We start from the raw sequence: 15,731 nt of genomic DNA, 5'->3' as shown, positions 1-15,731 counted from the left end.
GGCTCAATTTTTCAAAGCTCTTCAGAAATCTTACATGTAGAATTACATCCATCCATATCTAGCTGACACTGATTTCTTTGTTTCATTTATCCTTTTTTCAGATTTGCTACTCTTGCCTCCAGAGTTATTGTGGATTAAATAGTAGTGAATTTATTTGACTTTATTTCAAATTAAAAAAAAAAAAGGCAGACTGTTTAGTGGAATCCATTGCTCAGTTATGTTAAGTAAAACATTTACAGAAACATGTCAAACTGAGTGGGATTATAATAGGTCTATATGGGGGCTAAAGAATAGAAAACAAAGGAAATCTGTAGGACAGATTTATTTTGTGTTGAATATCCTGATAATACTTGACCCTAAAGAAGGCAGTGTTTTGGAAAACAGATGATACCTCAACCAGACTACTATGTTATCCAAATATACATCAAAAAGACATATGTATCTGAGTATTTTTGGATGGGCGAAGGGCGGTTAAAACATGCTGCTTTTTTTTTTTTTTTTTAATTACCCAACTTTCCCATACTCAAATGGATAGTACTAAGTTCCTGAAAACTGCAGAGATGCTTTTGGAAATGTGACTAAAATCGTAGGCATTCCTGAATCTTGTTTCTTACTGATTGTATACAACAAGCTCAAAAGTTGTGTCTGGCAGAATTATACAGATTTGTTTCCTTTTTCTGTTTTTTATCTTCAATACATAAATTATTTTAGTGCATAGAGATTAGGGGAAAATTGAGAGATATTTAGATTTTTTCTACTTTTTTTTTTGAGAAAGTGAATGATCTTTCTCAATAAGTAGTCTAAGGTTGCAGTTTTCAAAAGAAGGCAAGACAGGTGTGGCTCCATGCCACCATTGGCTTTGGTAGGGCCTTGGAAAGCCAGGCTGACCTGCTGCCAAATAGATTTATAAAGTATTTGTTGGGGCTTGCATCTCCCGGGGGCAGCAAAGGTAGTGAGTCTGGGTCCCCTAGGCACGCCTGCTGACTTTGCATCCCAGATCTGCCCACTTGAAGCTGGTCTGGTGGTCTTTGATTCTTGTTCGGTTCTATACATGCTTTTTAGTAACTTCAGTACTAAAATTAACTTCTCCATCAGGAAATACTTCAGTTGTATTACTGAATTTTATTTTTTATAGGTATTTTTTACATTCAGTTAGTGTATCCTGGTTTATCTAGGGAAAATTTAGGATTCTGACACGGATTTTGGGAAGAGGATTTGACAGCATGCACACACTGAACTGTTTGTGTTGGGAAGTAGAAAAGGGTGAAAAAGAAAGCTTTGTCCCTTTTGGAAATCTACCCAGTTACTCCCTTGCTTGCTAGTATATACTAGTATAATTGCCCACTTGGGTGTTTATTTTAATATATGAAGGCCCTTTTTTTTTTTTTAACCTTGTTATAGCTTAAACTGTCTCCTAGTATAGATGCTTATAAGTAAGCTTGGCAAGCCTGGATGCCTGGAGTTGGTAGTGGGTTAGGTCTGAGACTTCAAGGGGATGAAAGACACCAGGGTGGGCTTTGCCTCCAGGCTACAATTAAGATCAAAGCTTGTTAGTAGGATTCCTACTATAAAGGTTGTTGACTGTCTGCTTCCTTCTGTTTCTCCTCATTTTTCAGCTGGTGACTGTAGTAAATAAGTCTGACAAGGGTTGCTCCTTATCGTAGATTCCAGATCTTTTGTGGCAAATCTTGCATATCCTATTGGCCCATTGAGTCTGACAACCTCAAGACTGCCTTTTTTTTTTTTTTTTTTTTTAAATTGCACAAAAAGTATGTGCATGTTTCCAATCCTTTTGTGGCTGCCACGAAACAGTGGGAAGCAAGCAGTGCAAATGTTAGCCATGTGAGTCTTTCTTCTGCAGTTGGGTCCATGAGGACCAAACACTGATTGCAGCTGTCGTGAAGTCAATCTCTTGATCAAATGTTGTCATGCAGGACTGAGTTTTTAAAATGGGCCATTCACCCGTCTGCACAAAGTTATAAAGTCATTCAGGCACTTCTTCGTATCCAGTGCCAATTTTTGATTCATTTCCTTTATCTGCAAGGCAAAGTTGCATTATTGACAAAATTGTGGTCCTTGTGTTTTTAATACAGAACAGAGTTAAACAAAAGAACAACTAGATACAATTTAGGTTGCATGTAGTATTTAGGTTGCATGTGTTACCCCCCCTAAACTTCATTAAGAAACAAAGCTCTTTCAAAATTTTTATCTTCTTTTTATCTTCAGATGCATCTTTAAGTTACAGCCGAAGGTTATTATTGAATCTTTCTTCAGTGTCAAATAAATATTGTGGCCAAGGGAATGGGTGGCTTATTGTGAGATGTTGTCTCTATGTTTGTTGGCCCAATCATGATCTTCCAAAAAGAAAAAAAAAAAAAGGGAGGAAGTCCTTTTTAGATTGATTAGTAGTTCCTAGATTAATTGAGTGATAGGTGGAGTTTTTGTTGGATATTTTAATGTACTTCCTCTTGGAAGTATTGGAGTTAATGGAATTTTAAATTAACATGAGAGCATATCAATTTGTATTAAATGTATGTCTAGAAATATTCATAAATATAGACATTATTTTATTTCCTTTTGTTAGAAAATGTGGTAATACCTAGTTTTAATCTTTAAAAGCAATCTGAGATTTTCTTGACGGGTTTAGATCTCCAATAATACACTTATAAGTACATATAGCATCTCCCAGATAGTACCTGTTCTCTAATTATAGGTTAACCATTCACTTTCTTCTGATTATTAGGTTCTGATTTGTAGTGTATATTGTGGTCAGGACAATGACGGGACCAAATTATAGACTTTATTAGCAGTGTGCTGTGTGTGCTGGTCTTGTATTCTGAACTCGCTGTAGATAGCTCCCTATTTTTCTCAACAAGAAAGCACTTAAGTTAATTGCTGCATTAGAAAGAAATAATAGCTCTTTCTGATCTGCAAGTAGTCTACCATGCATAGCTGCTGAAGTTTGGAACACCTGCAGCTGAAGCAGTTTGAAAAAAAGCCATTAGTCTGCATGGAAAAAAACCAAAGTGCTGAAGTTCAAAATATTATCAATGATGCTGTGTTGAAGCAGCCTGAAAGATTTGGCTTTTGGTCTATGCCTAGTGCTATTCAAAACAACATATAAAATTCTTTGTAAACCCATTTTAAAAGTGTCTTGTTTATTCAGAAGCAACTGTGTACACTGTTTGTTCAGAGAGTAGACTCCAGTCAATTGCACACCAGCCAACAGCTGATTTCTCCTTAGAAAGAAACATTACCTAATATAGATCATAGAAGCCAAAGACCAAAGGGACAAAGTGCTAAAGATAAACAGCTCAATCCTCAACTGTTCGAAGGCCTCAATAAAGCCTCTGATTTACAAATTTGGGGTGGGACTCAACTGTTCCCACCTGCAAGCTTGTCTCAGATCCTTGGCTCTAAGACGGTGAGGTGCTGGTTATGTGGTGTGTCCTCCTGTGCCCTAAAGGAAAAAAAATGCTGGCTTTCTTATGGCCCTAATCAATCAGTTTCTCTGCAGCTTTTCTTTATCATAATTAAGGGAGGAAGAAAGTACTGACTGCTTTCATTTTATTGAGACAGTGAATGGAAAGAGCCTACAGAGACAGCGTTGCTGAATATTGAACAGCACTTGAAAGTACTCCTGTGGTCTAACAGACTCAGAGGTGCTTTTTAGACTGCAATAGTGAGGGTCTGATTTCAGTAATTTAGTTTGTTGGATAGCTACAATAATAGTCTGGTTTTATGAAATGATATTTTTTTCCTAGCATTCATCAGTGGCTGAGCTGTTAAATAGTGAGAATGCCAGAATTCAGGTGGCTATTTTAACCATTTCGAGCATTGATACAGTTCTTGCCTGTGTCCCTACCTTTCTACCCAAAGATGTGATGGTGAAACTAACTCTTAAGGCTTCAACTCTCCCTTATCCTTTTTATTTTTAGTTGTCTTTCATAATGAAATCATGACTTGGTGGAGGTGGGGATGTTAGTAAAATCTTAAAAAGTCGTACCAGCTTCTGCAGGCTTGTGTAACCAGTTCTGTGAAAGTTCAGGTCCCAAGTTAACATGGATTTTTCAGACCCCTTCATCGGTACATCTGCAGTTATTTTGTTCTGGCTGAGTGTCTGGCCCAGAGTACTTAAAACAGCTGTGACTCTTTATGCTTCAATTGTAGGTGCAGTGCTAATGGATTATTTGAGACAATAGCCACAACAGAGAAATGGTTTGGCATTAGTTTAAAAATTTACTAATAATATTTCTAGTGGGACTACTTTTTGAACGTATGAAGCACGCATATGCAGGAGTCTTGCCTGGAATTTTAAGTGTGTGGTAGTTATGACAATGGATTATCCTGTTGAATAATTGACCTTTTAAAGCATTATTTATATATTAGATTGAAATGTACATAATTTTCTCACTTCTAGAATCTGTGTATAGGGTTTGAGAGATAATGATATCAACAGTAACAATGGGCAACCTGAATTTTTGCAGCCTTGATGCTACGGTAGATCTCCAATTTGTGTATATATGATGACATTTCCTGTGTAAATGACTAAAGAAGTGTAGATTCAATCAAATTTCTTGGACGTATGTTTATCAGTCTTCTGTATTTCTGGAGAGAACACTCATTGGTAACCAAACTGAAATATTTATAAGGTGAGAGGGTTTTTTGAGTGTTAATTTGGGGAAGGGGAGCTGGAGAATCTGGTTTGGCAACTCTGCTCTTCGTGTGCCCCTCAGACTTTGGCAGTGCACAGCATTTTCCTCACCAACAAAAGCCCTGGAGGGGCAGAAACTCCAGTAGGAAGGTTTACACTTTTTTTGGCATGTTGAAAGCTGATGGGGTGATGCGAGAATATAGTAAGCAGGCAGGTGAATTGACATAGGTTAGTTGTAAGGAGGGTGTTTTAGTTTACTTCATTTCTTAAAGTATAGAGCAATATGTCTTTTAAATATGTTGAACAAAATTACTTGTGCATCCTGTGAACATATAGCTAACTCCAGGTGTCAAGTAGGATGTCCAGCTTCCTTCCCCTGAATTCTTTATTTTGGAAATATACATATGTTATTAAGTTTTGCCTTTACAGTTGATGAGATGCATGCTCTCATCTTATCATAAATTTATAAGGAATATGATCTGATTTTTTTTTTTTCATTGGTGGTAATTGCTAGTTGCTAAATAGGTAACTCCTTTGCGCTTTTTTTAATTTTTGCTGTATTCATGCTTTAGCTGTGTGTGGTTTATCCTTTTACTCAACACTACACTGAACTCTGAAATAGTCATGGTGTTACAAGATTTGTGGAAGAGGGGTTTGTAGTTTTTTTTGTTGTTTGGTGGTTTGTTGGTGGTGGTGTTTGTTTTTTTTCCTCCAACATTTTTTTAAAAAGCAGTAAGCTACAATATTTTTGTTTGCAGTGATGGTTGTATGTACTGTGTAGGTCAGACAAATTTTCGTGAAGGTTTGTTCCTCCTGAAGAGAAGTAAATAATAGCCATTATATACAGCCAAAAATCCTTAAGATTTTGCTGATGGGTTGGAACAGTTAAGTGCTTGGATATCTCAAGCAAGGCTGAGCTCTGCTTTGTGAGACCGTTTCTAAACATGTAGTAATAGCTAATACTCCCCTCAAAAGGTCAGTGAGCACAATGGAGGAAATAAAAGCTGGGAGAATAAGTATTTTCATTTTATGCTCTCTTGTAAAATTGTTTGTTCAAAGATACACAATACAATGTTGAAAAGCTTGACAACTGTATTTTGCATTTTATTATGAAATACAGAACATTCTTCTGCGTTGTACCTCCTCGGCGTTTTTGTTTTTATTGAAGTCGTGTTTTACTGCAGGTATGCAAATTGTATGGAAGCTTTCTCAGTTCTGCTGACAGGCTCTTCCCTTAAGCTGGCAAAGGACCTTTTAAGAATGATGTCTACATAGAACCTTCATTTTTAGCTGTTCCACCTCACTTGAGTGAAATACTAATGTGTGAAGATAGATGCATGGGAAGCACAGTATTATGATATCAGATGAATTTAATCTCAGGCCTTAGAGACTTTGTTAGTGCTTCTTTAAATAAATAAATTTCCTTTCCTGTGTGACTCTTAACATCGGTTTTTCTGACTGAGGACTGATACTTTGTTCTCTTTATTAATAGTCATAAAAATAAAGCAGTCTACATTAAAAAGGAAGCCTCAGGTGCAGGTGGCTTTCACTGGATGCTGCTCTGCTTTGTGATAAGAATCAAATGCAACAAGCAAAAACTCCCCATTGAACTATATATATGCATCAGTACCTTGTACGCTGTCTGCCTGGGTTATGAGTGACTGTTTTACAATCTTTAAGTAAAAAAGAATAAAGTCTTCTTAAAAAGATTGTCTTTCAGAGAAGGACTTTTATGAAAATATTTCACAAGAGACTCTATTTTTACAGAACAAGCAAAACGCAAAAGGGAATCTGGCAGGCAAAGGAGAACACATGCCTGTGTGCTTAAACATACTACACACATGACTTGTGCTTCCTGACCTGTGCTCTTTATTGACCCGTGTCCAGGCAGTTAGTGCACTACAGATCTTTAAAATGGTGTTAGCTCTATAAACACTAATTGCAAGGGCCTGTTCCAGGCTTCCATGCCCCAAATATTTCTTTTTCTGTTCTTGCTTACAGGTGCACAGACATATCTGTAGATTTTCTGAAATGGCCATTTGATTAGATGGAAATGGAAGACTTTTTTGGGTGGCTCAAACTAAGTTTTCAATATTGCTTTTAAGTAACTTTTAGTTTCTGGCACATTTTCTGTGAGTAGAAATGCAGAGTATGACATCTTTAATAGTATAAGCAGCGGTGGGTTATGGATGTAAATGGGAAAGTTATTCCTCTTACCGCTTTTGGTGAGAATTTATGATGCTTAGTAACATGTACGTGATTTATCGCCCTCTACTCCTACTATAGCTTTTGGATCCTAAACTCCTCAGAAGAATATTCTAAACAGGAAAATGTTATGGTGCTTACATGTACTGAAGCTTTAAACTGGAAAAATAAAGTTAGTGCTTTGTGTATTTGGTAATGAAAATTCAGTGGGTAGTCAGGAATGCTGGAAGTGCCTAGTGACATGTTTTAGCCAAAGTTCAGTCTGGAATTAGTAGCAGGCACTTTACATCATGTTCCTCTTATTGTTTAAAAATGCTATTTGTTGGTGCAAGGTGATCTGTATTGTGGTTTAATTAGCCAGCAGAAGTTGTTAATGTGTTGTTTCATTAATCTTATTGATATCTATAATGAATGTTTATTTTATTGACAATGCAGCTGTTGTCTAGTTGTTAATACACCTTTATGCTTGAAAAATAAGTCTTACGTTCACATATTTTGCTGCTTTTGAATACTGTGCACTTGTCTGGACAAGGAAAAGACATTTTCAAACGTTGTTGAGTGCAGAGTTGAGCAAAGGTCAGACACAGTGCAGTCAACTGCAGTTAAAACTGTTCCTCCTAACCTGAAAATGCCAACTTTTTGTGAGGCCAATAGTAGTTAAATCTGTATCTAGATTTGGCTCTCAGTGTCCCTAAGCAGAGAAAGGCCTGAACTGAGCCTAATCATGATTACTTGTTACTACACTTTAGATGGAAAACTTGATAGAGCTTACAATACCTAACCTGTACTCACTCCACATAGTTTAAATGCTGCAGTTACGTTTTTCCTGCTTTTATCAATACATGCTATTTTTAATGTGTGAATGAACATATAATTCACTTCATTCTTCTAAAACAGAAAAATAAAAAATTAAAAAGCCTAAAACAACTGAACACCCCAAAACAAACTCCTCAGGTACTGGACAACATGAAGCATTCTCAATGAAAATACAGTATGCAATGTTGACTTCAGAATTGGCTGTTTCTTCATTATTCTGTGGAGCAAATTGCCAAATGGAGTTTTAAAGTTCTTGAGTACTCTAAGGATTTATTATTGTCAGATTAGACTATACATAATTACATGGGATTCTTAGAAAGTCTTAGGTCAAGTACAGATTGTCGAGTTGCCTTAATACTGAGTGAAAAAATCACACCATGGCATCATAAATTTTGTTGTTCTCAGCATTCATTTTTGTTTAAATCATTTCTTTGGTTGCTGGTATCTACTACAACCTCTGCTTTGCAGTGAAGCTTAGTAGCATGCTTTCACATGGCAGTCTTCCAGATGAATATTGATTATATTTAATTATATTCCATGTGCTGTATGTTGGGTGAGAGTGGATGGTAAGTTAAAAACATATCAATGGGGAAGTACTCTGTATTGTAATTTTCTGTTCCCCAGTTTCCTTTGCTTCTTAATTTGTTACAGTTCAAATATATTTGATTGTTGGCGCTGTTCCTTTAAACCTTACTTATTGTAATCCACTTTTCTGTTTGGAAATATCATCAGTTCTCTGAAGAACTGAGTTTGTGGAGGAAAGTGAAATAAAATTTTAAGTATGCTTATATTTGTGTTATTTTTTTCCAAAGCTAGTTACATAAAACTGCTAAGCACTTCTGTTTATAACAAGATTATCTTACTTCTTAAACAGGTGTCTGGAAAATGGAGAAGACTTTGAACAGAATTCATCCAGTTTCTCATCCAGAAGAAACATATTTTCTACAAGTATCATGGGAAAAAGATTTAGGCACTGGATTTGGTATAATACTTAGTGATGGTCAGTGTGCATGGACTGGGAAAGGTAATAATGGAAAAAAAAAAAATATGGGATTACTACTGCTCTTTATGATTATTTTTAAACACTTTCTAAACTGTGACCCACAACTTGCATAAAAAAACTATTTATGAGCATTGACCTCTCCCCAGTGATGGAGGATGTGAGGTTCATGATCTTCTGAGATATGTTCAGAGATCTTTCAAGTCTGGACAGGTTCTGTGTCAAAGCTAATACTAATTAGTTTATCATATGGATATGCAAGGTTTTGTTCTTTCCCAAGAATATAAATTATTGCATGATATTGGAGTACTGCTTCTGTGTCTTCTCCAGATCCTTGAACAATATGTCATGCAACTTCCATTTGCAAATTATAGTTTATGAAGAATTTAATTGCAGATGTTTTTTACATGGATTCATGAAATCTTAATTATTAAGATAGCTGTATCTGACACTCAGGTGAATTTTTGAGGAGAAAGGCAAAAAAAAAAGTTTTTTTTACTGGGCATAAATTATCAGAAGGAAAAAAAATAGCCAATGGGATTTTTTCCCCCACTCAGAAACCTGAATAAGAGGGTGCATGCTTCTTAATATGTGCATGCTTCTCTCATTCATGCCTAGCAAAAGACGGAAAGATTTGTGTGTTCCTTTAGAAATGTTTCAAATACTTGATCAAAAACCTTTCTCTCAGTGGCAAAAATATTTCAAAGGGAGGTAAGAATTATATATTTTACAGTGTATTGTAGGCAAAAAGGTTTTTCTGACTCTTTCTGAATTATAACAACAGATGTCCACATAGTTCTTGCCTACTTTCCTTCCTTCCTTCTCCGTGACCAGTAGACATTGTTTCTCCCCAGTTCCTACATAAGCCAAGCTTTCAAACAGGCCTGAGATAGATAGATAGATATACATATAAAAATACTGCTTTGTGTATATATATATACATACACACACACGTATACATACATATACACATGTATACAAGCTATACATATGTGTATGTACATATAGTTCCTGTGTATAAAATAAGCATAATGATTCATTAACCTTCCTTTGGATACAATTTTTACCTTTTTTTCTTTCAGATCTAGCAAACGACTAACTAAAATATGTCTCATACGTATTAAATCTGCTCTTCCACATTCCTTTTAACATTTCAAACACACCATTGATTAGGAGTTCCAGCACATGACAAATACATGTGTTCCAATGCTGGTTGCCTGTACTCTGGGATGAAAGGTTTTTCTTTCTTGGTTTGACAATAGGATAGTCAAGCTATATATTTTTGAAAGTAATGAAAAGGATGCTAACATTGATAAATACTTAACTAATTGATCATATTAGTTTTTCTGTTTAAAAGCTTTTATGGTTGTTCTTATGTAACTGTAAAATCCCCAGCTTAAAAGTCGCAAAAAGCTGATTCTTTAAATCTGTTATTTTTCTAAGTAAAAGCTGTGTTACTACAACTGGAGGAGTATAGAAAAAATATGTAAACACAGTTCTAATTTTGTTAACTTCCTGCATCTGGCAGAATGGCTGGATGATCATTTCCCCAAATAGAGGACCAGTGAAAGCAAGATGACCTCACTCTATTAAAAAGAAAGAAACAAACCCACAGCCATTTAGCATGAGCACTGGGTACTCATCCAAAGGAGAGCGCTTCTATTTCTGATATTCTGCAGGAATCTGATACATTTCTAAGGAATCCCTATTGAATTTGTAGACCTTTGAATAATTTCATTAGGAGTTGAAGTTCTTGTGCATGCTTTTTTACTGCACAGATCTGTGTTTTCATACGCTTGCCGTTGTTTTTCATCACTTTTTCTAAGTTACTACATCATGTTTGGGACTGCTTAGATTCTAAATTCAAAACCTGGGAGGAGGGAAAGCAGTGGTCAGAAAATTCTTGCTTTGGGAAATCCCTTTTGAGTTTCTCATGCTGTGGATTATTTTGCTTGGCAAGACCTAGCAGGAAGTGAATGAGAGTTGCTGATGGAGTTGTCTTTTATGGTTTTTGTATATTTAATGTGGTGATGAAAAGTGTTGGGAGTCTTAATTAAGGAGAAAAAAAAAAGTGAAATCTTTGGGGGAGGAGAAACACACAATAAATGTGATATATTCACTTGTTATTGGGTTAAAGAACTACAGATATACGGATTTATACATTTTGTGTTTCTCTAAAGATTGATCAGTTCTGCTAGTTTTATAAGATAAAGGAACGTGTAGCATGTACAGGCACCACAGGAGAAAACACCCACAATGCTCTAGTACTGTATATTAGTAGCTTTGGAGTTTTTTAGCTTTTTTATTTTAATTAAAAGTTTATAGATCTATCTGTCTATTTTTCTCAGTGTTTAAGTCATTGTTCTAGACAAATGCATATTTTTTTGCAAGTATTTCCAACTTACTTTTTCCGCCCCTCTTTGCCTCATGCTGCAAGGGATTCCACAGTTCTGTCTGTACTGGTTTTGGGGGATTGCTGATATACTAGTGGCCTTTTCTCAGCTCTGTCTAGTGTCCTGTGTAAGAAATAAGATAGGTAATGTGAAAATGTCTGGTGGCTGTAGCTTATAATAAAATATAAATGTTTTGATCTTAAATTTCTTGCCTTTCTTTCCCACTCAGTTCTTGCTATTTGTAGTGGATTATTAGCTCTGCAAGGTGAGTTGTTGACCAGCACTGTAGCCCCACTTGTTCACTGAATTATAGGCTTAGCTTCTTTCCTGACAGTAGTTCCATTGTACCATTCTTTACATGAACATTAAAAGTGCTGCTTTCAGTTAAAAAAAAAAAAAAAAAAAAAACAACCAAACAAATCCAAAACCAAGATGCAGCTCGCAATTGTTAGTCTTAAGCCTTTGTGATAACATCCATTCCATGCCTAAAATAAGTTTTAAAAATCTTGGAAAATACTTTTACTAGTTCATCTAAGATGCTTAGATGTGTTCAGAGGGTTCAACATTTGGCTTACAGTGAGGCAGGGAAGAACTGATGGCACATGCAATGGATAGTGTACGTGTACAGCCTCCAGCTTTGCAGCACTGTTTGTAAGAGTGTCAAGTCCTGTTCTGAAATTCATTCCTGTCAGTCTTAATGCGTGGGGATTAGTGTACAACTGACTTTGACTTAGCAGTTGCTTGCTTGTAGGTCTTTTCATGTTTGTGGTGTTGCATGCTGCCTTTGCTCTTGCTCATGGCCCTGTATGCCAGCTGCAGGTGTGTCTGGCATGTGGGGAAGGAGGCTGTGATGCAGCATTGCAGCTAAATAGTGTAGCTTTGCACTCAAAGTCCTTTTTGGAGGACAAGTACTAGGTGGCTATATACGTGGCCCTCTGTTTTAGCCTCTTTGTCTTCATGTATTAGGAAAGGGTGTTACATATTTTAAAAAAAAAAGTGGTTTCACTGCATGTCCATGCACTGAAAAAGGATTCTGTTGCACCTTTGTCCATTTCTCTGTCTTGTGTTCCCTTTCACAATGATATTTTAAACCCCAACTAGGTGAAGAGGGCTGCTACTTACTTTTGCTCTGTTTAAACTTGTCTTGGGTTATAGGAATAAATTTGAAAAGTTCCTCAAACGATGATACTAAAATATAAATGTTTTGAATCTTTAGTTTATCAGGTGTCTCAGAGTATTTCAGTGCTCTAAAGTTCATCAGTATTAGGCTATACACGAAAAACATTTATGTACGATTGCCCATTACATCTGCTGCAATGGACAGCAGAATACAGTTTCTGTTTCGGGATATGTGCTTTTATGAAGAGCACGCATATCGAGTTTACAGATCTGTAGGGACATACAGTTATAATATGTCACACTCCTCCCTGGCCTCTTTTTTTTTCCAACCCCCTTCATTTTCATTTTCTTCCTCTGCAATATAGATAATCCATCTTATAATGTAAGGGTAAGAGCATCCTCCCCACTCTAGGAATACTGATTATGAAGTTATTTTATATCTGGTTTATTCTAATGCACGCTCTGCAGGACTCCTATATTCTTTTTAGTGTATAGTGACATTTCTGCAATTTCTGACATCTGCTGAATGTTTGTGTTGTTGCAGATCTGGTGAAAGGCTATGTATTATGCCTTGTCCTTTTACTTTGTGTTAGGCTAGTGTGAATGTGACAGATTTCTTGTGGTATCTTTAAACGAAGAGGGGAACAGAGAATACTCATTTTTAAGTGTTTTCTCTTTGGGTTAATACAGGGAACTTTGTGACAGACTTCAGACTGCCATAGGCCTGACACTTCACATCTTAGTGTGATGAAGTCTGACTTGCTCATATTCATCCAGCCAAAGTCAATTCTTTTTTTTTTTTTTTTTTTTTTTCTTATCCTAACTCCAAAACAGTTCCCTTGCATCCCTTTGCTTTCTGTCTTTTGAAGAACCTAACACATTTGATTCTGCCTAGGAAAAAAGTGCCTTGTGCTGGGGGATAACTAATGTGATTCTCACCCACTAATTTATCCTTTTAACCGAGTGTATCTGCAGGCTCAGATTTTCCACAGAAGGGGGTGATTTCTCCTTGTATCAACGGTTTATTTCCTTGTAGTGGTGACATTACCATGCTCTCTCTTGCCACCTGCATCTCCTTTTTCACCTAGCTGTTTGCCCGTGTCTTATAAACAGAGTAATAGAGTGGGGTGTTGGTGACTGAGGTGCCTTATCGGATTTTGCAGACATATGGTAATCACTTAAGGTGATTAGCAAGGTAGTATTTCTTTTTTGTATGCACAAGCAGTTGATGTATTTGTGGATAGATGTGAATAGATTATTGTGACTTGTTAAAGGGAAGGAAAAAAAAGCACAAAAAACTGCCCTCAGTTAATCTGAGATCAATTAAGTCTACATGTTTTCCATATTTTGAGATGTATAGAGAGGAGGACTACAAAAGCTAATACTTATGAACAGGGAAGAGCTGGGTGGGTGAGTCAAGGCTGGGAGCAGCCTTTGGCTTTAGTGACTATTGAGTTGATGGAGTTCAGGATCGTGAGAGGAGGGAATAGAGTAAAAAGCAGGATAGCACCCTAGATTTCAAGAGAGTAGACTTTGACCTCTTCCAGGATCTCTTTAGAAAAATCCTATGGAATATGGCTCTGGAGAGAAGAGAGATCCAAGAGAGGTGGTTGATCTTTCATGGATTGCCTCCTCCAAGCTCAAAAATGCTTTATTTCTCTGGAGCAGGAAATCAAGCAAAGGTGGCAGGAAGCCTGCATGGATGAACAAGGGGCTCCTGGCTAAACTTGGGCATAAAAAGGAAGTGGGCATGAGCCAGGGGAAGGTGACCAGGGAGGGGTATAGACATGGTGACCACGCATGCAGGGATGGGGTTAGGAAAGCCAAAGCCCACCTGGAATAGCATCTGGAAAGGGTTATGGAGGACTTCTGCAGCCTACTCAGCAGCAAAGGGAAGGTAAGGGAAAATGTGGACCTGCTGTGGAATGTGGCAGGGGGACTGGTGACAAAGGATGTGGAAAAGGCTGAGGTACTACTCAGTGCCATCCTTGCCTGAGTCTTTGCTGGTTAAGATTTGTTGTCAGAAATCCAGAGCCTCTCAGATCAGTGGGAAAAACAGGTGCAAAGGAGACTTACCATTGCAGGAGGATCATGTTAGAGACTATCTTAAGAAACTGGATGTATGCTAGTCTGTGGGACCTGATTGGATGAGACTATGAGTACATGGGATCTGCCCCGTGTCACTGTGAGGCCACTCTTGATTATTTTTGCAAGGTAATAGTGATTAGGGGACGTTTTTAGGGACAGGAAGAAATGTCTCTCCCATCTTTGGGAAGGGTAAGGGGATGAATCTGGGTAAGTCAAGGCTGGTCACCCAGAGGGTGCTGGAGGAATAATCCTGGAAACCATTTCAAAAAATAGTAAGGACAAGATGGTGAGTAGTCAGTATGGATTTACAAAAGGGAAATCACGTCTCACCCACCCAATAACCACCTCTGAAGAAATTACTCGTTTGTTGAGTGAGGGGAGGGCAGTGGATGTTGTTTATTTTGGCTTTAGCTAGCAAGGCCTTCAATGCTGCGTCCTCCAACATCCTCATAGACAAACTAGTAAAGTATGGACTAGATGAATGAACAGATGAACAGTAAAATGGATCGAGCCCAGCCAGTTCAACCAGATCCCAAAGGGTTGTGATCAGTAGCATGAATTTTAGCTGAAGGCCAGTTACTAGTGACCCTGTACCACAGGCGCCAATCAATACTGGGTCCAGTCCTGTTAACATCTTCATTAATCACTTGGATGATGACATGGTGCATCCTCAGCAAGTTTACAAGGTACAAAATTGGGGGGAAGGGTTGATAGAGGACTGAGTTGCCATTCAGCCTGGACAGGCTGGAGAAATGGGCTGACAGGAACCTTGTGAAATTCAACAAAGGGAAATGCAAAACTGTGTACGTGGGGAGGAAGAAGCCCCCAGCCTGTACTGGTACCTTGGGTGATTGGCTGGAAGCAGGTCCCTTGTTGAAAAGGACCTGGGAGTCCTGGTGGACAAGAAGTTGAATATGGGCGAGCAGTGTGGCAAAGGCGGCCAACTGCCTCCTGGTCTGCGTTAGGAAGAGTGTTGCCAGCAGGACAAGGGAGGTGGTCCTTCCCCTCTACTCAGCCCTGGTGTCCAGTTCTGGGCTCTCCAGCATGAGAAAGATATGAATTTATGGAATTGAGTCCAGTGATGGTCTATGGAGATGACCGAAGGACTTGAGCATCTGTCATGCTAGGAGGTGTTGAGAGAGCTGGGACTGTGCAGCCTGGAGGAGAGAGGGCTCAAGGAGATTTTGTTGATGTGTATTAATTAATACCTGATGAGAGGGAGTAACAAAGATACAGCCAGGATCTTCTCAGTGATGTCCAGTGAAAGGACAAGAGGCAATGGGCACAAATGGAAATACAAGGAATTCCATTTAAACACAGGAAAAAACTTTTTTACCATAGGGGTGACCAAGCACCAGAACAGATAAGCTGGAAAGGACAGGGAGCCTCAGTCCTTGGAGATATTCAAAACTCATTCAAAACATGGTCCTGAGCAACCTTTGTAGTTGACCCTTCT

At 37.8% G+C, this 15,731-nt stretch overlaps 1 protein-coding gene across 5 annotated transcripts in view; it reads left to right on the top strand.

Annotated features, from left to right (window-relative positions):
* The window catches only part of XRCC4 (X-ray repair cross complementing 4), a 188,459-nt gene that overhangs the window by 9,404 nt on the left and 163,324 nt on the right, over positions 1-15,731 (top strand). For 4 of the 5 annotated variants that reach the window (XM_054186515.1, XM_054186514.1, XM_054186513.1 and 1 more), the window contains exon 2: positions 8,550-8,699. In XM_054186515.1, the coding sequence (XP_054042490.1) occupies positions 8,561-8,699 (139 nt within the window). In that variant the 5' untranslated portion in view covers positions 8,550-8,560. Of the gene's footprint in view, positions 1-4,582; positions 4,653-8,549; positions 8,700-15,731 lie in introns of those variants that run through there. The other variant, XM_054186516.1, reaches the window with a different exon arrangement.

Source organism: Rissa tridactyla, chromosome Z (assembly GCF_028500815.1).
Source record: "Rissa tridactyla isolate bRisTri1 chromosome Z, bRisTri1.patW.cur.20221130, whole genome shotgun sequence".
NCBI classification, from domain to species: domain Eukaryota; kingdom Metazoa; phylum Chordata; class Aves; order Charadriiformes; family Laridae; genus Rissa; species Rissa tridactyla.
This window is presented reverse-complemented; position numbering and strand designations above follow the sequence as displayed.